The following is a 27,095-nucleotide window of genomic DNA, read 5'->3' on the forward strand; positions in this document are numbered from 1 at the left end:
TTAGCACATCTCATTATAATATTGAACCTGAAATTGCACCATCTCCACTCACTTTTTGTGAATTTATGCAGGAATGCCCGTAATTACACATTCATCTGAAGTTGAACCACAAAGAAAAACTGCTGCCACAAAGTATTCCCTAAAAAGTCACTAATAGCATTGCACTTGTTTAGTATATTTCATCCTCGACTTCTGACTCGATTACAAGTGGTTTGTGACTATTGCGGCAGTTGCAACCCTTTACCACATCTACCGCTTAGTATCCTAGTTTAACCTTCATAGTGTTGTATAAGCACTTTTTTTTCAATTATCGTAAAACCTTTAATAAACTCCCCGGCATTATTTACAATATTTGTCAGTAGCCCCGATGCCTATTGGAGACTCTGCGTTTATTATGTAAGATCACTAACATCTGCAAATACTTCAGATGCAATCATGAAAAAACTGCCTGCACACAACCTTATAGAAACGACACAAGTAAATTACAACATCTCAGCAACGCCATTAAAGGTTGTGTCAGTGGATAATAGCAGTTTGTATTGTACACCCCCAAGTACAATACATATATATATATATATATATAGTAGCGATCTTGGTTCCTGAAAGTAGGCGCATCACACAAGGCAAGGCAATCCACACACAGGCGGAGGGCAGGCACGAACCCGGGATCTCTCACGTTAAAGCATAACGCTGATACCGCTGTACAGTACAGCTGTGATGTGTGACACACAACTAACGGAGTGGGGAACACTACGAGATGCTGCCTATATATAATATATATTATATATATATATATATATATATATATATATATATATATATATATATATATATATAGTTATGCTTGTTTATTCTAGCCATAGTTGCCATATTGTTCAGTTTGCCTTTAAGAGAGAATGGGATTATGGGAATGAGAGGGATTGTTAGGAGACAATACAAATGCATGTATGTAGAGAGTACAGTAAATTAGGCAGAGCGTCTGACGTAGTTTGTATTAAGTGAAATAAAACTACTTGTTTATTATTCACACCAGTGTTCAAGTCTGGTCAATGTATTACATTTATATTTTTGTATATATTGGTAAACAATGATATGCAAAACGTTGGAAAATGAACAAGCTTAAATACTGAAAAAAAAAAAAAAAAAAAACATGTACAAATACACTAAAAGGCAACCCTGTTAATATCAAAAAACAAGATTGTATTGGCTTACTTTTTGCATGCTCAAAAAAGCTTCACAACTGGTTTTAAAATAAATAACATTTAAAAAAAAAACTGTATGCATTACATGTACCTTTTAAAATAAATAAATTCGGTTTTCTTATCATTCATCCAGAGCCTCAGGGTGCCTTCAATGCTGCTGAAAAACAAATTGGTAAGTTCGCTGTACAGCCATGTGTGTGTATTGGCTGGAACATTCAGTATGACATGCATTATATTATTATTCATAACCCGGCGTTTAAAAGAGACCCGTCGAGTGTTGATCATACTTCCCAGCAGCCCCGGCACCTATTACAGACCAGCGATATTGGAGACCGGCGATTATTTGAAGTTTTACGGTATAAATAATTTTAGCTTACCTGAAAACGTTTTTGTGCTTTGTTTTGTTGTTCTCTTATTTTCCAACTTGCACTGTCACAGTGAAACTCTCAAAAAATAAAAATGTAATTGAGGAAATCTGCAACATTAATGTAACCACTGTGACCACTAGCCAATCTGGACTAAATGAATACTTCACAAATTACTCTTTATTCATTAGGCTGGAGTCCAAACCTTGGCAGGTCCCTGGTGGCCACAGTGCTAATTAATCATTACAAAAAACATACAGTGCTACAGTACAGGGTTCAAAACTATTTCATTCCCTATTCATGTCCAAATAAGTATGTGTTTTCCTTTTTATACAGAAAGACACGATTAATATGTTACTGCCTAATCTGTGACAGATATTAAAACATATGTTAACTGGAACAGCTGTACAGTGGCAGTCCTAGATTTCCTAAGCATGGTCCTACATAAAGATTCACAGTATTTATTTCTCTATCCAATATAACTAGTCTGGAAGCTTGTTCGTTGAATTTACTGCATGGCTCACATAAATGTATCCTTTAGAAATGTGTGCATTACAGTATATAGTCATATTACATTTCATTTGAATTCAATGAATAGATAAGTCAATGTCAAGAGCAAAAAAAACCTAACCTTTTCCATATGTACTGTATTCACAGCAACAAAGACACAGAAAGCTCTTGATGAGCTCTGAGTCTCATTGGCATAGCCAGTTTGTGCTTGTATGTGATAATAGTGTTAACCTTCTTGAGTGCATAACTACTCCTGCGGTCCATACCTGACAGTATAGCCATAGCGGCAGGGAATTAACACTTAAGTATGTTTCTTTGATCAGTGCAAAGTCCATACGCATTATAGTAAACGTGGGTCTATTTTAGTCCCAATCCATAACTGTTACAGTGATCATAGGAAAAAAATATTTCACTTAAAACTGTAATTCAATTTCCGTTTGAGATTGCACAAAGTGTGTGTTTATAGTCCTTTGGCTGATCTTGGTAATTTCATTTTGTTGGATTAGGCTAAAAAAAAAAAAACTCTCTTTTGACTGGCACCATTTATTCAGTGCACTTTATGTAAGTGTATATATAGCACATAATGTGACATTATTTTGTATATTTATTCATATAACCACAGACATACCAATCAGTCCAGTTGAAACAGAATTTCCTTCAAGCATGAAATGTTTTTGCTGTTTTTTTAAAGTGTATGCTGCATTTCCTGTAGTCAGGAATTCAATGTAATAGGCATTACAATCCAGGTTCTATCCCATTGTGATGAATTAACATATACTGCAGTGCAGTGAAACGGATTTAAAAGTCAGAATAAACCATGTTGTGTTGATAGATGATAAAAGCACTATTAAGCTGGGTGGTCTTTTTTATCTTTTGTGGAATGTTAGTTTTATACAATCACTGGCTAATTATGTTTCCTTGAAACTGAAATATGTTTATGCATTTTTTTAACTAACCTGAAAGGAAATCTGTCTGCATAACATTGGTGTTATTTTCTACAGTAATGTGATGCATGCATCTTGAAATTATTCTCCATAAATATTTTACAATGCATATGCATAAGATTCTAAATATGAAACGAAATAGCTATTACAAAAATAATCATTTCTAAATAATCTCTGTGGGTTGCCACTTGAAGGTCGTTGACAAACTGTATAGCACATACATAAGTGTGAATAATCATAAAAGGCAACTCCACTTGGCAATAATAGTTGTGACTCATGCAATCAATCTTTGGCATTGAGAATACAGTACATGAGATGAAAAAACAACACCTGCATAGTAAAGTTATATTAAAAACAAAAAAAACTTTAAAATCGCGTAAAGGCCCTAAATTAATGAACTGAAAAGCTGTAGTGGAAATGAGGAATTTCAAAGTTAATGCTGAACATAAATTATCTTAGTGTTAATGTTTTTTTTTTTTTTTTTTTTGGTTGTTTTTTTTTTACAGTACCTCTTATTGGCAATAATTTAGGAATAGTGTTGCTTGTCTTCCTTTCTTCTGATGATGACCCTTTGCTTCTTTTGTTGTACTTTACATAAAGATCTAATGTGCCCTTGTAGTTCAAAATCTCTTTTTTAAAGGAGCCCTAGTCAAGAAAGTGTCATAATAAAAATAAAAAACACATGCACACGCACGCGCGCACACACACACACACACACACACACACACACACACACACACAAACAAACAGACACCTTCAAACTAGCACATCCAATACAAACAAGTTTATCAAATTACAAGAAACAATTCAGAAGCGCTGGCGAAAACAAACACATGCCCCAGCTACGTAGATTTTCCCTTTAAGGTATTGAGACAGTAAGTTGACCTTTTTTCGAAATTCCGTACAAACTTTAGGAACTGAAAGCTTAGAACAATCTGAGATCTAAGATTATAAGTACTACTAGAGGCAATAGCAATTTATTAAGTTAATTTGGGGTTTTGAAAGGGAGCCTTATAAAAAATTCTATACAAATCTTTGTGAATATAAAATAAGACGCGCCAATCTATGTAAATCACAATAATGAACAGAATAACACAGGTTGGTTATTGACCTCAATTCCGAATGGTACAATTCCCAAGCTTTACAGATCCATGAATACTTCAATAATCCAAGTGTTTTTATATTTTGGGTTCAATTTTATAAAGTAATTAATTATTCAACGTTCATACGCCTGTTCATCTATACCGATATCCACGTCTTTTAGTTAGAAGCTTATGGTCCCCTTGCAGGATATTCATAAATGGTAACTCCAGTGTTAATCAACAAATCGCTATGTAGTATTGATTTTTGCATTTTCAAGAGGTCGTTATGCATATTTCGTTTTTAAATAGTTATGCTAATGTGATTTCCAAAATGATGTTGATTTATGGAATCATGTTAATATCTTAATGAGCAGTGCTTCTTGTGACTTTCTTTTGTTGCATGGGAAATCTGTGTTAATTGTCATAATTTAACAGGAGTTAATTAGCACTTGGATAAGGGTGGTTTTATTTAATGAAAGAATATATGACTCACGTTGAAACAGATATCTAACAGACCGCGGCTGTGACGTCAACGATACAGAGAGAGAGAGAGAGAGAGAGAGAGAGAGAGAGAGAGAGAGAGAGAGAGAGAGAGTGTGTGTATAGGACCAACATTCATTTCTTACAGACTACCTATAGAATTCAATATTTGTAGTTATGAACATATTTAAGCCTTTTCTATACTTGTGGTTATGAAGGCGATTTATTCACTTGTTTTAATCATTTGTAACCTTACGGAACGATGGATATATTGCTAAAATGATATACCTATATTTGCACCTAGTGTATTTTTACATAAATTAACTCTGAATACGTACATTATATGATAACTGGCCTGTACTGTAGATTTTATTTGAATTAATGTAAATAATTAAATCCTGGTATAGAAAACAGTCTACTAGATATTACAATACAGTTTCCTTACAGGCAGCAGATCATTGACCTGGATTTTGCCTAAATGTATTTGTAATGTCAGACTCCCCCCACACTTTATGTACAATGTACACTTTCACCTTCACACGTCAGTTTGCATATAAAATGTTCTTATAATACTGTAAGTGTTCGGTGGCTACTTCTAATCATGTTGAGTTTATTTATCGTGGAGGCGAGCAAAGAGTACCAGAGAAAATGCATGATTATAGGAATTCACAGAACAATTATAAACTAATTTTGTATTGGATTAGGGAGTTATATCATAATTCTAAAACATTAATAAATATATAATGAAGTGTTACATACATGTACAATAACTAACAACTACAAACACAAATGGCACTTCAAACAGGTACTTATTAATTAATATCAAATAACAACAATGGATGTCACTTTTAAAGTTAGATTTGAACATAGATAAAAAGGGAGAATAATTCCATGTGGCTTAACTTCACAACAGAAAACAAAAACATTGACCTCTGACATGCAGGAGGTCACAATAGAATAGAGGGTACAGTAAGACATTTCCCCATGGGGTCTCAATTAAATTAGCTCTCCCTGGTGGTAAGAAACAGGAACTGTACTCTAGGCTATGTCAACATAGGAAAATAAACCAACCAAGCCTACATAGATGGCTTACCCCCATGTCCAATCAGAAAAAAAAGTTTTTTTTTGTTTTTTTTTAACCAAAAAAGGATTGCAAAATGCACATTAAAAAAAAGTTGTGTCAAAATATCCAGTAGGGTTTAGTTATTATTATTATTATTATTATTATTATTATTATTATTATTATTATTATTATTATTATTTTTAATCTGTGCTGTCTGTTTTTTTCCGACACGTCAGTTGTAAAAGAGCATTTTATATGTGAAGTGTTTTAAATAAATGTACATTCTGGCTGACAAAATGTACAATTTTAAACAAAGTTCACAAATTATACACAAAATAGATATTCCAATTATTTTTTATTTCCATGTGGCTGCTGCTTGCTGGTGGGAGAGCCGTCTCCCTGTACGCTATAGTATCCAATAGAGAGAATTATGCTTCCATTCATTTTTCTTGATCTCGTCAACATACATTTTGATTAACGAGTCCCCCTTATCTTGTTATTGAGACAGGAAGGGATGTACGTAACTTGTGACAATTAAGGTTTTTAGCGAGAAATTCGTTCATTAACAACCTCATCGACTCAATTTCAAAGCATTAATAGATTGATTTTATTAAAACAGTGTTTGTAAATATCTTGCTGCTAAAGCTGTCATTACTGTACCATGAGTTTGATACAGTAACACTGGTTTTTGAAAATCCCACCCACTGTGTCAAAGGTTTATAGTGCTTGCTGGGTCAAAAAAGGCTCTACAAGGAAGGAAAGTTTGACAAAACCTACCAGGACGCAGGCCAAGTCCTTGTAGTGTATATATTGGGCAGTCATTATTGTTTTTTCAAACAAACTACAAGTGCCCAAATATTTAGTTTGTTGTTGACTTTGACCCTGTGTGGAGTTTTGTTTGACTGGAGTTATGAATAGTAAATAAAAATATAGTGAGTGTCAGTGCAAAGTCCTCATTAACACTTTAAAGGGATGTCACCTGATTAAAAATAAAACCTGAAAACTTCAAGCCTTACTTGTGTGTGTTCGCATTTACTTTTTTATCAAATTACATGTTTTATTTCTTTTTAGTAATATGCACCTGTATTAATATGAAGCATAACACATTATTTTAAAATAAAATACGGTGCATGATGGTATACCATCGTATTCATTTCTACTGTTCATTGTGCTGCTAGGAACTGTAACTGAACTATTGTAATAGTGTTTGTACGCATTAAGCCTGACTAAACTGCTGTACCATACATTCAGCTATGGCATAAAAGAAAAGGCATGGAAAAGAGGCATAAATAACAGAACTCACATGTTTACAGTATTGCAGTATTTACAGTTTTATTTTTAGTTAAATGTCCTTATGAAAACAGTTGAAAGAACTGCAGTGAATGAATCAATTACAGTATACAGTACTGTATAAACTCATAGTTCGATTTAAATAACAATTAATAAAATAAGTGTTATTTTTACGAAAACAATCCAACCACAAACTGTGCACAAACTGCATCACAACCGCTGCTGCAGTGTCGCTTGCAACAGGACCTCGGTTTCATGTCTCATCCGAAGGACGGAGCACAAGGAGCTTAAGTGACATACTCAGGGTCACACAATGGCTGAGCTGGGCTTGAACTTGCACTCTGGTAAGAAGCCCCTTTCTCTAGCCACTGTACCACCAAGCCTCCTTATAAAATGATCAATAATCTTGGTCTGTTCTTGTCCAATTTCCAGTTTTTGAAGGAGAAACATGGTTCTAAAAATTAATGAGTATTAATGAGTATTAATAATTTCATTAAGTAATTAAACCAGAGTTCCATGTTAATACTGCTGTCAACTCCAGTTCCAAAAAAACCCATCAATTTATTCAATTGAAATATGTCAGTGCAATCAGATTATGTGTGATTATCTTTACCATTGTGATATTGCTGCTCATGCAAATAAAAGGTAATAAATAGATTTTAAACCCTGGCTGCACTTCTCTATTCAAAAAATATTTAACCATCCATTTCATGAACTCATAACTTCCTTAACAATGTCCTTTAGTTAAAATTCCAACAGAATTGGGCCACAAGGCTGCACAGTATGTTTATTATTATTATATACTGTAGTAGTAGCCACATGTCATTAGTAAGTTAATTTGATGGTCACAATGGCTGACAATACTACAGTTTGCATACTTAGCCCCAGAGCTGGTATAATAAATACAGAATGCCCTGGATCAGGATTGCCAAGATTGCAAGGCATCACTGAAACAGTGAAAACAAGTCAAAGTATACTAGCCCATTGTGTACCTTTTAATATTACACAGATATTATTGCTCAGTGTATTTTTGAGGATTGTGGAGTGTAGCCCTTGGCTTTTCCCATTTTATGAGAGATGCACCTAAACACACACACAAGTTGCATCTGCATGCAGGCAGAAGTGTGCTTTCTGTCTTTACAAGACATTGCAAGGCTCTACCTAGGTGAATATAATGTTCATACAAAATTTGTCTTGGTAACATCCAACCTCGTAACTAGATGGATGCATTTCCTATTACGGAACCCTGCAGGTGCAGAACAACTTCAAAAGTGAATAAAATAAGAATCACTTTAGTTGTTCAAAAGTAAGAAAATATAAGGATTGTTAGCATGACAAATTTCATGAAGCAGTGAAGATTAAGTGCAGGATAATACTTAATATTTATTCATATAGCCATAACCTAGGGGCTTAATTTAGATTTATTTTTGCTATTTCAACGATCTCTTTTTTATTTTATATTTTGTGCTTTTCCATTCAAAACCACCCAACATTAAAATGCATTTTACAATTTGAATGTTAATGGTTTTTAAATCCCATAGTGCACCAAATGCTATTCATGATCAAATTCTACATTTCATTGTGGGTTTGTGTGGGAGCCAAGTTAAAATGAAATTGTATATTCATAACACTTAGTTCCCACATATTGTAAATAAATAAATTATATGAATGACTAAAAACATGGTACAACTGTTCAAAATCCTGTTAGAAGAACCTGTTCTTTGAGAATCCATGCAACGTTAGTAATACATAATGAGGTATTCTGAAATAAGGCCAGAGCTCTTTTGTCCAGTTGTCTGATTTTGTCTGTATAGCCAAAGCATGTAAGGAACACTGAATAACTAATTTATGTTTGAAAAGGCTTAACCACTTCATACAAGCCTTGAGATGAGTAAAATAACAAACAAAAAACAATATTCCTTTTAAAATTTAACAGTAATAGAATATTACAATATGGAAGCCGTTGATGTGTCTTGTACAGTATTTTTTATTTATTTTTAAGCGTAATAGCACACTCTCTTAGGTGGCTGAAAGCAACACACCAATGGTGTAAATATAAATACGTAGTCCCCAAGGAAATCTGCTATCAAATTCCCTAAAATCTGCAAAGAGAAAAGTGTTTTCTGTAAAAAACTTGTCAAATTCTGCGGCAAAGACGTTTTAATGAAAAACAGTTTTAACGAGTATTATTAGAGGAAAAAGTAAGTCAAACATTTTTTTGTATTAAATCACATTACTAAAATCTGAAAAAAAATGAACTCACATGTTAAATACATGCCATATTTTGTGGAAATCAAAGAAGAAACTGTTACAGCACTATTGGATGCCAGTTTTAAAAATATACATAAAACATAACAGTTCTGTAATAAAAACAAACTAAATAGTTATGACCAAAACATATGACTGTATTTAATCACATTAGTAACAATGTTTGCTTAGCAGAATAAGATTTTAGTAATGCACTGGGATTCAAATTAGCATTGGTAAATTTTACAAATCCACTGTTTACTTTGTACGAGGCTTGTAGCATTTTTGTACAAATGTAAAAAAAAAAAAAAAAAAAAAAATTTGTTGTTCACCAAAATATTGTACAGTAATTTTAAAATGTATCCACATCAAGACAGGGCATTAGAAATAGTTTTTAATACAAACTGACAAGCGCTTGGAAACAGTGACAGGCGACACTGATGGGCTGATAAACTCGCTTTTTAGTTTTTAGACTAAGACCACAATATGAAAGTGCTACCATCACATACCACAAAACAAACAGGAAAGTAAGAATTAAAAAAAAAAAAACGTTCACCAAAAATAAGCCATCGCAAGTAATCAGATAATATCTAATATAGTTTGGTCCTAATTTTTTTTTTCTCTGACCTTTCACATATAATGAAGTAATACCTGTAAATGCGTTCATTCTGAAACAGAGATTAGAGGCATTAAATCTTCATTCAGCATTCATGAACATTTTACATGTACCTCTATAGGAATAGTCTACTGTATTATCTGCAAGAAATGCAACAAATTGTATATTGGGGAAACTAAAAGGTGTTTAGCAGACCTATTTGTAGAACACTTAAGAAGAACTCATATTAACACCACTGCATTTCTAGTAGTCCATCACTTCAACAGTGATGATCATACTGATCAATCAGTGCTATGGAACAAATGTTGCTTGTAAACAAAAGGAATGAGAGTTTTCTTCAAACTGGGAACTTAGGAACCTCTGGGAATGAACATTCTATTCTAATAATCATGACACTATCCACAGAATTGTTGTATAATTACAAATCTTGAATAATAACAAGTTTACTGCACTGTGTTTACTTTTCTTTTTAAACAGCTGAAGAAGGGCTTTTGCCTGAAATGTCTAGAAAATAAACCCTTTTTAAAAAATCTTTTAAACCTTTTGTGTTTTTTTTTTTTTAAATCCTTTTCTTTCATATATGCTTTTGTGCAAACTAACATTACAAGAACGTGTACTTTTAAGGAGCATATTTTTTAAACAAGTATGTGTATTTTTTTAACATGCTTTTTTGGGCTTGCTTTGCTTGCATTGAAATGTACAATTGCAATCATTACCTCACGAAAACGATAATTATTTGGCTTTATTATTATTATTATTATTATTATTATTATTATTATTATTATTATTATTACTTTTTTCAGCTCTCAAACATTGAATGTGTTTAGTTAGCTAGGCCCCATTGAATTACGTAGCTGGTCTCCTGGGTAATATGACTGGCATTTAATTTAACCAATGAAAAAATGTAAAAGTAAGAAAGGTTCCTTATGGTTGATCTCTTCAGACCAACAAAAATGATGTGGAAGGGAGGAGGGAGCATGGAGCATGACAGAGGGAGGAGGGAGGCAGGAGTTATATAGAAGGGAGCACATAATGACTCCTTTTTGACTGATGTACGAAGATGTCCTAATATGGCTACCATACTAATGATTCTGTCCTTGGCTGAACTAAAGCTTGCACTGAAACCCCGCCACACTTCTCACTATACAAACAGCGTGTATGCGCTCTAGTGACATGTACAGCGATAGCAGGGAGAAAATGTTTGAGTTTTCTTTTTTGGCAAAAAATTGAAAATTCTATGAGATCGCAAATTTGTGGAATCCTGGAGGGACTAATTATAGTACAAAGCACTGTTGTGTATTAGTTGTTACGTATGATTCATTGGTGACAGTTTGTAATTTACCTTTGTGTGTATTGTAATCAATTAGAAACCAGACACTATAAGCTTTAAACTTTGTTTACAATTTGTATTTTCAGTTATAGGGGTGGGCATTTTCACGTAACCTTACTACACCTTTAAGTAGTTCAACAGCAGTTTTCAGCTTATTTAGAAAAGTGCATGGTTTGGGGGCCCAAGTAGCTCACCTGGTAAAAGCATGGCTTCATGGTGTGTAGGGTTGGTCGTACAATCCAGGGAACGCAGGTTCGTGTCCTTGCTGTGCGAAGTCGCCAGCCTTCTCTGTGGATTCAGGAGGGAGCGTGGCAGGGACTTTCTCCACAGCATACCCTACCGACCAGACGCCTAGTGAGCTCAGACAGACACCTGCTGGTCTGGCCTTTGTCCTCCATTGGCTCTCAAGTTCCTGGGTGTTCTCTTGAGCTATGTGGGGAATTGCTGTGGTGAGGGGAAAAAATAAATAAATGGGAGAGAATCTGGGGGTAAAATTAATTAATAAATAAAAATAAATGTGCATAGACTTCATAAGCCTGTGAAATTCAGGCACTGGACCTTTCAAACTAACATGCTTCAGTAATTCATATAAAGCAGTTTATATGAAAGCTAGTGTGAAGAAACTATTTTCTACCAAACTCAAAGATCATTCTTTGCAATTCACTTCCAAGTAATTCATTTTGATTAGGACAAGAAATGACCCCTCACATCCATCAGGAAGCTGTTATTTGTTGTGTGTGTCACTAGCCTGCTGTTCCTGTGAGATGGCAATCAATAGCTTATAGACCCTGTAAAAATCAAAACCCTGTAGTTTAAGCAGCCTTTGCAGCAAATAGGTTGGGTTTAAGGAATATTGGTGGGAAAGCAGCATTCATTGTCACAAGGCTATAACTGAACTGCAATCCTTCAGGAAGTTAATGTCTTATTATGAGGATAAATATTTGAAAAAATCTGTGCAGTTGGGTAACCCCACAGGACAAAAACTATTGCATCCAGAAGATATTTATATGGTTAACTTTCTATATTTTTTGTTAGAAATTTCTGAATCAAAAGTCATATGCATTTTCTATTGTACCCTGAAGAGGTATATGCAGAAGTTGATTAGAGAGTTTATTTAAATGGTAAATGCCTGTCCATGGATTTTGAATAAATGCTAAAAATCTAAAGTCAGCCGTATCTAAATTAAACCATTTAAAAAAGACCACTGAAGAATGTTATCCAAAATAATAACTTATTTCTTAATTTAACAAACCAGTACAGGCATTTCCCTGTGCTAAATAATTTTTCATATTGTGGAAACCCCTGCTAAGTACTGAAGGTAGCACATAAGGCGACTTAGAAGACAAAGGAAAGGATACCGTTGGTATTCAGGTGTTGATGTTCTGAAGTTCGCAATCTCACCCTCACAGGTTATTGCCTAAAGACATTTTTATATGTCTATAATATAAAAAAAAATTATTTAATTTAAAACAATCATCCATGTTTTTTGTTTTTTGTGACTGTTATATGAGAAGTCTTCCAGTGAAAAAAATAAGTTTTTAAAGCCCAGTGGAGAAATCACTTTTAAAAAACATCTGAAGCTGTGTTCATAATATGTGTCCGATACTGCCAAGCTGTATAATTCCTTTGTCCCTTAATAAGCTTCCCAGAGACTATGTCAAGGTTTAATCTGGTCAGAACAAAACAGGACTGAAAAGTGTAAAAATATATGCAGCAGTTTGATGATGGGTTAGGAATGATACAGCTGCCGGTTCTTTGCGGCTATCCTGACAGACATTTCATTTTGAAGAGTACTGTAAGTATTTTAAATGCTATTGTTTTCATTCCTCTTTTTATTTTAAAGTGTTGGCAATAGGAGTGGTTCTGGGTTGTGTTGCTCCAGTAATGAGTTTTGTATAATTTCTCTGAATCTACCTTGATCTGGCTTTAACAGAATAGTCTTTCTCATTCCATTCATATCATGTGACAGTGAGGCTTTTCAAATGTTCCAGCCCCACCTACTCTACCTTCGGACATTGGCTATATTTACAGTGGTGTTTGACACCAGAATGAACATTATTTTTCTAGAACGATGTCATACCGTCACGGTACATTACTTTTTTAGATTTTGGAAATGTGTGTTCCAGTTCCAGTTTGGTTCCATTTAACATTGTACCATGGGTCAAAATGAGTCAAATTACAAGGACGCATTGAAGACTTGTCATCTTACTGAGACAAAAACACACTTGCTGACCTTCTGTAATCTTCTGCGTTCACAAAAGACTTCTCTGAATAATCTCAAAACAGGTGAATATGATGGGTTCCCGAGTGGCGCATCCAGCAAAAGTGCTCCACGTGGATGTGCCCTGTGGTCTGGGGATCGCAGGTTTGAGACCAGGCTATGTCACAGCCGACCGTGACTGGGAATTCCTAGGGGGCAGCGCACAATTCGCCGCACACTGCCCGGATAGGGAGGGCTTAGGTCGGAAGGTGAATCCACGGCTCACCGCGCATCGGCGACCCCTGTGGCCGATAGGGTGCCTGTGGTTCCTGCAGGGGAGCCTCCAGATCTGTGTTGTCCTCCAGAATTATAGGTCTGGTGGTGTTGTGGATCCACAGTGCGGAAAATGATAGATTGGCAGGAGCACGTCTCGGAGGACGCGCGCTCCAGCCTCCATTACCCGAGTCGGGAGGGGAGGGGAGGGGAGGGGGGTTGTGAGCGGTGAGCCAAGGATACTGATAATAATTGGGCACACTAAGTTGGGGAGAAAACAAAGTTAAAAAAATTGGAGATGACTAAATTTATTTAACAGGTGAATCTGTTTATGATTTTTTTAATATAAATTACAAATGTAGTATATAGTCGATACACACCTCCAGGCTGCTGCTGATAAAAAATAAAATAAAAAAACCCACTGAAATCTCAGCAACAAGCATCAAAAAATAAATTCTTTGCTTGTAGTTTTGTAAGTTCACAGCATCAAATCCTGCTGCTTAAAATTATTTTAATAGTACTTCTCATATAATTATTCGTTGTAGTAGTTGTAGCCTTTCTTTGAAATGGAATTGGTTTGGAGTTAAGAACTGTATGTCTTTTACCAGATGCATTTTGTTTTAACTTGAAGTTCATACTACAGTAAAGCTATCGCTGCTAGAGGAGGGGTAAATATAAATCAAAACATATTTGTAGTACGTAATCATCAAAATAAAGGCTAGCACAGCACATTAAGAAATCTGTTTTGTGCTTAAAGGGTTCATTAAACAAACAATTACATACAATCATCCTTGGAGATGCTGAACCTGATGTAAGTAATAAATAAATAAGATATACTTTTAAAAAAATAAAACTGTTTATTAGATATAAAAAAAAAACAGAATTCAGGTGTAATAATTATTAGTTTAATGATTGGTTTAAAAAACATGATTTAAACTAGGAAGTTAGACTGAAGGCGGCACGTTTTATTTTCAATGTGGTCTGAAGGTTGTGGTAGTTAAGATGCTGAATCAGATGAAAAAAAATTATTAATTTGAGATCCTAACATTTTTATGCAAATCTTAAGTGAATTCACTGGAATCACTGGATATTGTCACACTGTTACAGCCACGATAAAGCAGACAGTAAGTTTTATACATATGGCCCACAGTATTGAAGATTGAAGATTAAACATAAAAATATTATATAATATTGAAGATTAAACAATCGATGTATCATTTGGTTATTAATTATAATTTCATTGATCCACTCCCTGATATCATTATCAATTAAAGTAATCTTCTGCAGTTCAGTCAAGGCGAGGGTCAATGCTGGACTCTCTATTTAGACAATGTTATCTCATACACATTTGTTTTTGTTTTACTTAATAACCAGACCCATTTCATTCTTTTTAGAGAAGTTTGCACAGTCATTGCATTTTTAATAGTCCATCCACTTAGTCAAAGATAGAGTTAGCTTCAGGCACGTCCTGCTATGCGAAAATAAGTAGCCACTTTGTAGCCATCTTGAAATACGCCTCGAATGAGAAGAAGAAAAATAAATATCTGTAAGCTGCAGGCATTAAAGAGGGGATCCTGATGGAAAAGAGCTGAGCGGAAAGCTATTAACTAAGAATATTGTCTAAGGCTCTTCATTTTCAAGCCTAAAAAAAAAAAAGCAAATTGCAGTCTTCAACCTTGGGTATTAGTTGTTCAGGAAAGATACTCTGGGAGGTGAATGGATTTTGCACACCGAAGCGTCTAGCAGAACAGAGCATGGCTAGGTTTATTGTTGTTTTTATTGTCAATGCTGTTTAACAAGCTGAGCTTTTATTCCAAATGAAAAATTAACCTGATTCAGGTATAACATTCACTGCATAACCCCAAAGAGGATCATTTGTAAGTATTGTCCTTCACAGCAGGTCATAATATTATGTAAATAACCCCAGTCTTGAGACTCATTTGTGTTTGATGGTCTATGCTTTCAGCAGCAAGTACTGGGGGAGTTGTATATTATTCACATTAAATGAGGGCAGAACCTTGAGGTATTCCCAGAATCTTTAAACCATTATTCTTCAAATTTATAGACCCCACCCCTTCTTTATGTAGAGCCTTGGTAATTTGAACTGAATACAAATGTATTATTTTAGCCTTTATATTTCAGCTTGTTCATACAAATGTAATCTGCCACAGAATGACAAATGTTAAGCACTGCAGTGGCATTAAATGTGTCTTCATTCAAAGGTGGCACTGCTCCACCAACCACTGCAATTATCTTGGGCTAGTACCAGTAGTGTTGAATTGTAGTGTTAGATACATACAGTACCTAGCCAGCAATAGGTCACTGTTTCCCAATCAAATTTTACAACATTGTTTGGTGAAATCAGTTGCTCTTTTGTTGTCCTTCCTTTTTCATTCAAGAGATTTAGATACAGTGGGCTTTGTTTGGGGTGTTCTTTGTTGAACAGTCGCTTTTCTTTTGAGCAAATGCACTCTGCATGATAGAATATACAGTAGGATGTTCTATGTTTAGTTCTGCTGCATTCTGAACAGGGAGTAACCCTTTATAAAAATGACGCTACACACCCTCAGAAATTGTGCTGTGTGGGGACCGGCTGCGGCGAGGAGAAAAAACATAACTGGACATCTCAAACTGGGGGAAAAAATTATAAAAATAACAATTGGTCACTCTAAATAAAAAATAAAAAAGCTTTCAAAAGTTGTTACCAAACTGACGCAATTTTAAGTATCGCAATTGCCTGCAGCTTTCATATATCTTGTTGTAATATTTGAGAGCACTCATTTGTACTATTGCCGCCCCCCTTTTTGTGAATTTATGCAGGAACGTGCATAATTACAAATTCATCTAAGGTTGAACTGCAAAGAAAAACTGCTGCCGCAAAGCATTCCCTGAAAAGTCACTAACAGCACTAACAGCAACTCATATGCAACTGGTTTGCGACTATTGCGACAGGTGCAACCCTTTAGTAAACCTACCCCATAGTGTAATAAACCATAGTGAAAGCATGGTAAAGCATAGGTAAGCATTGTAAAGACTAGAGAGGTATGATAGAGCACATTAAAAAAAAACAAAAAAAAACAGGGTAAACCATGTTAAATGCATAGCATAACCATGGAAAAACTGCATCATTTTTTTGTTAGCTGCACACCCTGGTTAACATCGTTGACAGATGGCCTAGATCCTACAGTAGCACTGGTACTCTTTCCATTAAAGTCACTATCCACAGTTCTGCACTCCTGTTTCCCCCACTTACACTCTCACTGCAATTTGCCCCCAGCTGACATCCAGAAACCAAGCCCAGATCTGTTTCGCCATCCTTCTGCTCAGGCATATGCTCAACGTAACATACCTATCAACATACAATAAGTGAACTTAAAAGCAGGCACTTCATTTAGTAAGGATGCCTCCCCAAATTTAAGATATCGCATTGGTCCACATCCGCTGAAAGTTGTTCATTTGTAGCTGTTCCATACTTTTCAGAATATTTAGCGAGATTATAAAACAGTAAACCATCTGAAAGATTGTGGAATTCCAGGGCCTTTCATGCAGTAACTTCTCTGTGTTATTATTTATATTTTTTCCATTAATATTCTCAGTCTTTTTAGCAGTCTGTGATGATTAGATTCCTTGGAAGAGGCATTGTGAGGCAAAACTGAGGCGCTACGGTGCTGTGTTTTATTAACAAAATAAAATTGTTTAACAAGACAAAAACACTTTGTAAAATAAAATGGTACAATAGCCAAAAACAGACAAACAAAATGAACAGACACTACCAAACAAGTACAGTGCTGGTGCATCCAATACAAATAGCAATTGTTTATAGAGATTCTCTCCTGTCTCTCCTGTTCTCGTGCAGATCTTTCTCTATTACTGTGTTTCATACAGTACATGACTTAGATGTTGAACTTTTTTCTTTTTTTTTTCAGCTTGCTGGATTTATCTATGCCTGTTATGTTGTGAAATTAATTACTGAAGAAGAAGATAGCTGTAAGTATCTCCTGCTGCATCTTTTTAATGTAAAATGCCACATCAAGGACAGCACATCTTTCAACAGTCATTGTTATTTATTGTTTGGTTCTCTAATATATTTTTGTTTTTTTGTTTTAACCTCATAAAATCCCTAATGCCAAGAAGATACTGGTAGATGCAAGTACTAATATTGCCATTATGAGGTCATTAGGTTATTTAAAAAATATATCCCACACTTTAAAAACAAATACCATCACTATCAGGAAACCTCTAAATAGTTTATCAAATGGAAGATGTTACATTTCCATATATTGTATTATTATTATTATTATTATTATTATTATTATTATTATTATTATTATTATTATTATTATTTCTTAACAAAAATGTGAGTATGGTTACCTATAACAATAAAATCAAATACAACATACAGTAAGTAGTTAGGAGCAGTAGTTGAGTGCAGCAAGGTATGGAGTAGCTGATGCAAGTACAATTAGGTGCCATATAGTCCAGCATGGTTGAGAATTGTAATGTTTACAGATGCTATTTGAACAGCTGTGTCTTGAGGAGGTGCCAGACAGTGGTCAGACTGAGCTGAGTAGAGATGTGCTGAGAGTAGGATAGGTAGGGGTCGAGGGTAACACCAAGGTTCTTGGTGGATGAGGAAGGATAGAGGGTGGTGGATTCGAGAGGAATAGAGCTAGAGAGATCAGCGGTGGGGAAGGAAGAGGTGGGGAAGAAAAGGAGGTCTGATTTGGAGAGGTTGAGTTTGAAAGGATGCGACTGCATCCAGGAGATGACCGAGAGACAGATACACAAGAGAAGGTGTCGGAGGGGGGAAAGGAGCTGAAGATCTGGGCATCATCAGCATAGAAATGATACGAGAAGCCATGAGAGGAGATGAGGGGACCCAAGGAGTGAGTATAGAGCGAAAACAGGAGGGGTCCTAGGACTGAGCCTTAGGGAACACATGTCGACGGCTTTAGAGAGGAACGGGAGGTATTTCTGGAGGGACAAGGGATCCAGACACGGTTTTTATTTTAAGACGGGGGTGCTGCATGCTTGTTTGAATCAGAGGGGAAACATCCAGAGAGCAGATGAGGTGTTGAGAAGAGAGGAAATAAAAGGGAGTAGAGCAGGGGCAGCAGCCTGGAAGAGGTGAGTGGGGAGGGGTTCCCGGGCACATGTGGTGGGTTTATGGCTCTGGATCAGGGAGCAGAGATCAGAATCAAAGAGGGGCAAAAAGGAGGAGAAGGAGGGTAAAATAGTAGGGGTTGCAGAGGGTGATGGGGAGGGAGTGAGCAGAGAACAGGGTATTGAAGAGTTTGCAGATGTCTGAGATTTTGGAGGAGAAGGAGGAGGGGAGGGAAGTCATCAGCTGAGATGGAGGAGGGTGCGAAGAGGGGAGGGGGGCTAAGGAGGGAGAAGGTAGAGGTTTATGAGGATTGTTAGTGGAAGACTGAATGATAGTCGAAGTAGGAGCGTTTGGCAGAGGTGAGTGTAGAGGAGAAGGAAGTTAGAGAGGTAGCCAAGTCTACAGAGAGTTAGGAGGGGAGGTGTAAGAGAGCAGCAGAGGAGAAGACAAAGGGGGAGAGGGAACAGAGGTTTTGATGGAAGGTGACAGAGGGGGTCAGCGGAGCAGGAAGGGGTGGAAGATAAAGGAGATAAAGTAGTGGTCAGATGTCAAGAGGAGTGACTGGTGGCAAGCAATCCCTGGTGAAGACGAGGTCCAGTTGACAGCCCACTGAGTGAGAAAGGCCCTTTGGTGAGCTGGCTCTGAGTGCTGGCACACTAAGTTAGCGTCAGTGCTTATATAATGCCCTACAGGTTGAGAGAGCTGGGTGCTGTAGACAATTGGTTGCAAATTAATCTTAATCCAATCAGCTGTGCCCTGAGCTTTGCTAGATTGCTATGTGTTTAAACATATCGCAAACCATATTGTATATGTTTTCTGTAAACAGAATTAATATATGATAATCAGCTCTCTGGATAATGGACTCCCACCTATCCATTACATCAAATAATTCTTTCATAATCAGTATAGTGTTATTGACATATTACACTGTTTTCCAAATACAAAAGCATAATTTGATGTCATACTATAAGCAATACAAGTGAAAACAATGTTTCATTACATTGCTATTTTATTGCCATGTGACACTACTATCAAATGTGACTGGCTGATATTGAGCATGTTGCTGTTGTGTTGCCAGCAAAATAAGGCATTGTCCTAAACTGGGCAACACCTCTCTGACTTGTTGAAAGCATTGACCACCATGGTCACAAAAGACAACACGATGGCAGCAGATGTCTCCTTTTTGTGGCCATCAACAAAAGCTGCTTGTGATACCAGGTTTTAAAGGTATAGTGACAAGAATCTTGAGACTCGTTTTGAACTGCAACATCTTCATCACACAAAGACATTTGTATGTTTTCCAGTGGTGATTTACCAGTGGATAATGACTTTGTCTTTGGCTGGGGTTACCTTACTCTCAATGTGGTCAGTCATTTACAAGCAATGTTGGACATTAATGGTAAAATTGATCGAGTGTGTCAAAACTGTGTGTTGATTTAATTGGTAACTCTTTTTTTAATAAGTGTAATTCAAATGAACAAGCATATGGTTTACCAATACATTTAAATGAAGTAAACAAATTCACACTTAACCCCAAAACTAACTAACATTAATTGTGAATAATGGAATATCACCAGAATCAGTATGTATTAAATGTATGCTGAGTTGATGCTTACTTTGTATGAAAACAATAGGAAATATGTCAGTTCATGCATAATTATATTTTAATTACTGACACTTCTTTTGAAGTGCTATGGTTTTATTCATTAAACCTCCAATATTAAAAAGCCAAGAATATCTATTTAAAGCTAATGCTAAATATACACTGACTACAAATGCTTACCCAGGTGTGAAAATAATATGCATTGGCTGTGTCCCTCCTCATTTAAACCACAGAAAATTGGTAGAAATAGCAAAAATAAACCCTTTATCCTGGTAATTGTACTTACTGTCCACATTAGTTGATAATAAATAAATACAGTAGGTACTGCAAAAGAGCGGGCAGAGGTGAAAACTACCAATACACCATACAGAAACACCTTTGGAAACTATATGAGATGTCAAAAAAGTAATGTACTTGAATTTTAAAATCAAACATTTCTAAGGCATGCTGTTAATTTTACATAATGAGTAGCAAATACATTTGGCACTGTTTTGACACACTTACTTTATAACTAACAACTTTATTTAACTCTTATAAATTGCATTTTAGACTATACCTTCATATGTCTAGCCCACTGTTTCATTTTTTAAATTTGTTTACAAGTTTGGATTAATGTAAATTATTCTGTTTGTTCTAAAATATGTCAAAATATGTTACTTGTATGTAATATTCAGTTCCATTAGGATTAGTCCTAAATTAGTGATGGTACTCTAGCGATTATAGGATTTTGATTAAATTAATTTAGGCAAACTCCCTTCTACTGTGTCAGCCCCCCTAATTCCTACTAAAAATGTGTTGATTATTTAAATTGTTTGTTTTTAGTTGCAGGATTCTAAAAATGAACTGATTTCAAAGCCACTGTTGGACTTTTTAATTAGGAGCATGGGGACTGGGAGGCCATGTGATCTGAATGCCTAAGGGTTACACTTTGAATCAGAATTAATTTAAAACAAGTGACATTTTGTTGGTTGGTCTCAGTGGAGGCTAATGTAAACCATTTTCCTATCAGAACTAATTAAACTAACACCTTGGAAAAGGGTAGACATAGATCAGTTGAGCTCATTGGCAAAATAATATCATATTGAAAAGGTATCCAAAGAACGTCTAGGGGTGTAAATTCACAGTCCTGGGGGGCAATTCCACTCCAGCTTTAACAGGTAAAATTAGATAATTACCAGGGCAGGAACAAAGACCAGTTGTGGAAGAGCCAACTTTGGACACCCCTGATCTAGATAAGAGAAGACTTCTGGATTCAAATTACTTAGAGCAGGGATGGGCAACGTTGGCCCTTTCACTCCTGGGCCTATAATTATCATTTGTGCATTAATAAATTACTTGATTTGTTCGTATGCATGAAGTTTAAAATTATTGCACGCATTATTAGATCCTGATTTATTAATCCTGTGTAAGGCACTCATACGTCCCTTTCTAAGTTGTCAATGTTTTGTGGATAAACCATGCTATGATTGTGCTTCAGTTGGTGGTTGTATCCTTCCTGCTACAGTGGTGTTGGTTCCAGGAAGACAATTCTCTGCCTCACACAGCCCAACGCACACCCATCATTTCCCCTTCATCCAGCTAAACAACATTAACAGCCTATTATAGCCAGCCTGACCTCGCAACATGTCCTTATAGAACACGTGTGGGGTGAGCATGGAAGCTTAATGAGCTGTGTCAGGAATTGCTTCCCCGTTGTCAGGTACAGGACCTCACTGCAAGCACGCTGTCCAAGTGTGACTTTCCAAAAACAGCCCTGGAGTCTTCATCTGTTCCAGTCTGCTGAGTAAATTCAGCTACACTACAGTCCTGTTCATCTGGTATTTATAGAAATAAAGCATACATTTGATATGCTGTTAACATCAGATGCTTTCTAATTTTATTCAGCAGGTTTAAGAGGTTTGTACAGAAGTATATCATACTTATGTATGTATGTGTTGAAAATCAGTTATCTATCTTGGCAGGAACATTCCTTAGCAATAATTATTTAGGGTTTCAGAATCTAGGTCAGACATGGGCAACGTTGGCGCTGGAAGGCAATTCTACTCCAGATTTGACAGGTATAAAGAAGTAGTTAACCGTTTCTGGACCTGAATGGATATTTTAATTGGTTCTATTACACCGTTAAGAACATAGTTGGAACAAAGACCCAGGTCAGGAAGGGTGAAAGTTGCTAATCCCTGATCTAGTCATGGTGACCTGCATTTGCGTTAGTTTTAGCCTCTTTGGTTGGTACTGTACTTGTACCCCTTGCCCTTGTTAAATTAGCACAAGTTGCCTTTGTATTTCATTCTTTGTGCAAAGGGCTTTTGGCAATATAAAGTTAGTTATGTTATCCATCAAAGCTAAATTATTTTTAACCACAGTCAAACTGTGTGGGGGAAAAAAAAAATACTAAAATCTACAGAGGGCCTCTTTCATAATGCATCCACTAATTGGAAATACTGTTACGTTTTAAAGAAAGCCAGAACGCTGAAATGCCGAAGAAAGAGTGGTACTAGAACCCTGTAAGCTAACAGCCATATAAAGGCTCTCTCCTTGTCATCCTAATTCTTATTAATATAAGAGATAAAGCATGCTTAAGTAATGTACACTGTAGTGCAACCTAATCAAATATGACGTTTTTATAATGATTTTAAACATTATTTTAATATTAAAACACTGTCTCCACTGAAGGAAATTAGGATGTTACTATCAGAATTCATAAGCTGCATTAGAGATGTTTTACTATTATAGCTGAAAAATGTATTTAGGCCCGGAGTGTGGCTTGCAGTCAAGTTTAGTATAATAAATGGCAGGTGAGGGCTCAAAAGGGTTCGCTAAACCACTCATCAGTGATGGATTTGCATTCTCTTTGTTTGCTGAATTAATTGTGTGAATGTTTTGCACAAAAGGACTACGATTAGACACGAAGAAGCCTGAAAAGCAAAGAAAATCGGTTGTGGATAGTTTTATTTGTAAATAAATGACGTTGATGTGGAAGGTAATCCTTTGAGTCCTCAATACAATTTTAGACAAAGGCTTGAGCTCTGAAGCAACTAAATAAAATTAAGAAAGTAATATTTGAGGTTACCTCAGTTTCAGATTTTTTTTAAAAAAGCACAGGATTATTTTTTTTAATACATTATAAATATAGGATATATTTTTTCTTGATATGATATCAGCACACAATAGTTTATGTATTGACAGTAGGCATTGTATTCCATTTATTGCGATCGCTGAAGATGTATTATTGGTATTTTAATTTGTGTAAATGCCAAACTGCCTAGGTGTGGTCAGTTGCATTTCACCCACGTACAACTATTCATATATATGATAAATGCTTAGTCCCGCTCTTTCTATACAATCCTTAAAGAGGGCACGCACTGGGGGCATATCATTACAGGTTTTCTGCATGCAATAAAGCTCGGATTTTCATATTCTGTTTCATAATGGTACAAACCGGTACACAATTGTAATTCTTGGGACCACTGTAGATTATTTGTTTCAAATCCATTGTTATCACCGTTAGCAATGATATAGTCTGTGAATCCAAAATAATATACTGCTAGTGGTGGTATTGTGAGGGTTACATTTTCAGCCAGGGCTCTTTCACAGCTAAACATGATCAGTCTGAAAGGTGATGGGGATAATCACACTTCTGTGGAATGGAGAAATTGTACTCTCCTGTAAGTCACTGTGTGCTAGAGAAAGGAAATGAGAATTTGAGCCATATTTATTAAAAACCTGCCCTTCATTTGCTGAGTAGAAAGTATATTTCTTATTTTTATCCAGCTACAGTAATCTCATTTTATGCAGGACTACATTTGCTCTTTTATTAAAAGCCTTACATCCTTTTTGTTTCTGAAAGCCAAGCTAGGGGTTGTTGTTCAACCATTAAAGTTGCACTGTGTTATTCCTGTTCAAGTTTGCAGTCTTATCGTTTAATCCAAGAGGCATTTTTTTACATTTTAGTGCTCTAGAAATGGTGCCCCTTTAAAGCCCTCCAATAATTAATCAGTAGATATTTTGCACCATTGAATTATAGCGGATGAGATTGATTTTAATGGAAGTCCATGCTTATGTTAAATACCGCCCTAATGAGTTCTTTTTTTTTTTTTGTGTCTCAGTTGATTTTATAGGAGGGTTTGATTCTTACGGTTATCAGGGCCCACAGAAGACCTCACATTTGCAACTACAGCCTATGTATATGTAAGTATTACTATCTATTCTTTCATTCTGAGCCTCTTGAATTTCCAATACAATGACCTAAGGTTCCTTACACTGGAATGCACTGGACACTTTGGGCCTCATGCACTAAACAGTGGTAAATTACCTGCAATACTGCGTGGGAAGAGAAACCCATACAGCACGCAAAAAGGAAGGCATGACCGCTCTATTCAGTAATATCATAATATGCACAAATAAGGCAAGCTAAATTATTCATTTGCCTGTCATCATAACACGCGAAATGCTGCACGCGTTACACACCCTTTATTTTAGTTTATGGGCGTTCCAAAGGACAGGTAGTCCGGCTCTCACTTTGTCAGAATTACAGCGACCAAGGAAGCACCAGTGGGCACCAGCTACATCTTCAGTAGGTCTCCGTAGGATGAGGGGAGGTGGCACGGTGTTACGCAGATTTCTGTATCCCCATAGAATTCTGTATCCCCATAGAATTCTGTATCCCTTTAGATTTGACGCCTGCATAGATCAAGTTCACTATACAAGAACGCTTGATGTTTCTGAACAGTATTTACATGTAATAAAATTAAAATGTGTTTTTAAAGAAAAAAATAGTTTTATAAGGTTACTTTTAATCAGGGGTTTCGTGTATTGAGCAACGCAGGAGGCTGAGTGTACTATAGAAAGTCAGTGGTGTTAAATGTGCTGTTTTATTTTGCTACAGAATTAGTTTGGTCTTGTTTTCAAAGTTTGTTTGCAAACTGCAGCAGAACTCAATGGCAGTAATTGAGAACACAGCAGGACTCGCGTACAGGAATATCGCGCATCCACATCCAGCTTTGAAAAACTGCATCTGCACAGGCATGGAATCATGCAGGGATACAGAATTCTGCATAGCACCATGAATGTCTTGCTTTGAGACGGCCAAAGCGGAGAAACAGAAAATATTTAACTGAGAACAAATATTTGCACAGGCTAGTCACAGTTTGTGCAGTACTCACTGTTGTCTTTTCCATGACAAAAATGGTAATTTTTTCAGGCCAAAATAATTCAGTGTAATTCATGTGTTAAAAGAGCACAACTGTCTCTTGGCCGTTTCGGAAGTACTACGTCATAATGGAAAAAATTCAGTACATCATGGGATTTTATACAGCACTGTCTATTCCTACAATGCATCTTGCATTAAGAAAGCAACATGTTTGGAATTGGAATAAAGGAAATGATTATGTAATACAGTTCACATGCAGTCTTCTTTTGGTAAGTAACATTTTCAGAATCATATCATTATGTACAGTATTACAACACCGTATGTTAAAATATTGCTTAATCCACAAAGCCAGTGAAATACATCCTATATAACCTATATTTGACATTGTATTTGTAGTGTTCTGTGGAACATGGGCAATTGTTTATCCTGGAAAAAAATTAAATACAGTACCTGAAAGCAGATATATGCGATTATCATGTTTCCCACACAACACTACTTATGGTCTGCTCTATTTATATTTATATTGTGATTTAGACAGACACCACCTGGTTTCAATAAATGGTAAACTTAACACGTGCTGAGAGACTTAGGAAAGTTAGCACCTTTAAGTAAATATGTTTTTTATATCAAGTCCCTCCCTCACGGTATTAGGGGAGAGAATTTGAATACGTTTCCATGGATTACCATTTTTAATTGTATGTAAATTACGTACGCGGTATGTTTTTCCATGAGATTCATTTCGGCCTTACTGCGTGGTAAACTGGTTACCGCTGTTTAGTACATGAGGCCCTTTGTGTTCTTCATTCATGGTGATTTTTGTTTGCTAACCAAAACTACAAGAGAACACCACTGCCAGCTCCTTCGTCAACATCTTCAGTGGCAATGCTTGTCTGAATCTGACAGCATAGGGGCTAAGGGTCTTGATCAGAAAGAGAGACTTGGAGAGATTTTTCGGAGTTGATTGCCTACGCAGTACATAAAATGTTTCTGCAGTACGGCTTATTTTGCCTTACACAAGCTCAAAAGAAAAGTGTCCCCTTTCATCCTCATAATTTATTTAAAACACACTTATTCATGCAACACATATTAAATAAAAAAAAAAAATGTCTATGATTAATTTTCCAATAATTATGTAATTTAAATATTCTGTGTTTGTACACGTGCATTAAATTGTGTTGTTAAGCTACTTACTGGTTGGAAATCACAAATCAAGTTTGTAGCCTATGTTGCTCTAAGAAAATGTCAGGCTTCGTGTGCTTGTGTGGACTGCACATGAAGAGGGTGGAGATATCTTTGAACATGATCCTCCCAGAAGAGTGAAAAGACCCTGCAGATTTGAGCTGCGATTTGTACTGTATTACTCGGATGATGTGATTCGTAGCAGGTATCAATTTAGCAATAGCACAATTATTCACATTTTTGGAGAACTAACATGTACTGAAGAGTCAAACTGCTAGGAATAAGGTTGTCCCCTTATTAATGTGTATTAACTCAGTGCATGATTACAGCCCCTTTCACACTGGCATGATCTACCCGGGTCAGAACCTACCCGGGCAGGACCCGGTGACATGCGCATAGAGTACGCGATTAGACACTGCTTTTGATAAATGCTAGGTTGATCTGGATGACAGACGCAA

The 27,095-nt window shown here is 36.0% G+C and overlaps 1 protein-coding gene across 1 annotated transcript in view; it reads left to right on the top strand.

Annotated features, from left to right (window-relative positions):
* Positions 1-27,095, top strand: part of LOC121316905 (sodium/potassium-transporting ATPase subunit beta-1-interacting protein 2) — a 213,598-nt gene that overhangs the window by 175,959 nt on the left and 10,544 nt on the right. Inside the window, exons 5-6 of the mRNA XM_041252250.1 lie at positions 17,529-17,589; positions 24,416-24,497. Coding sequence (XP_041108184.1) covers positions 17,529-17,589; positions 24,416-24,497 — 143 coding nt within the window. The remainder of the gene's footprint in view (positions 1-17,528; positions 17,590-24,415; positions 24,498-27,095) is intronic.

The sequence above is a fragment of the Polyodon spathula genome, chromosome 6, assembly GCF_017654505.1.
Source record: "Polyodon spathula isolate WHYD16114869_AA chromosome 6, ASM1765450v1, whole genome shotgun sequence".
Taxonomy (NCBI): domain Eukaryota; kingdom Metazoa; phylum Chordata; class Actinopteri; order Acipenseriformes; family Polyodontidae; genus Polyodon; species Polyodon spathula.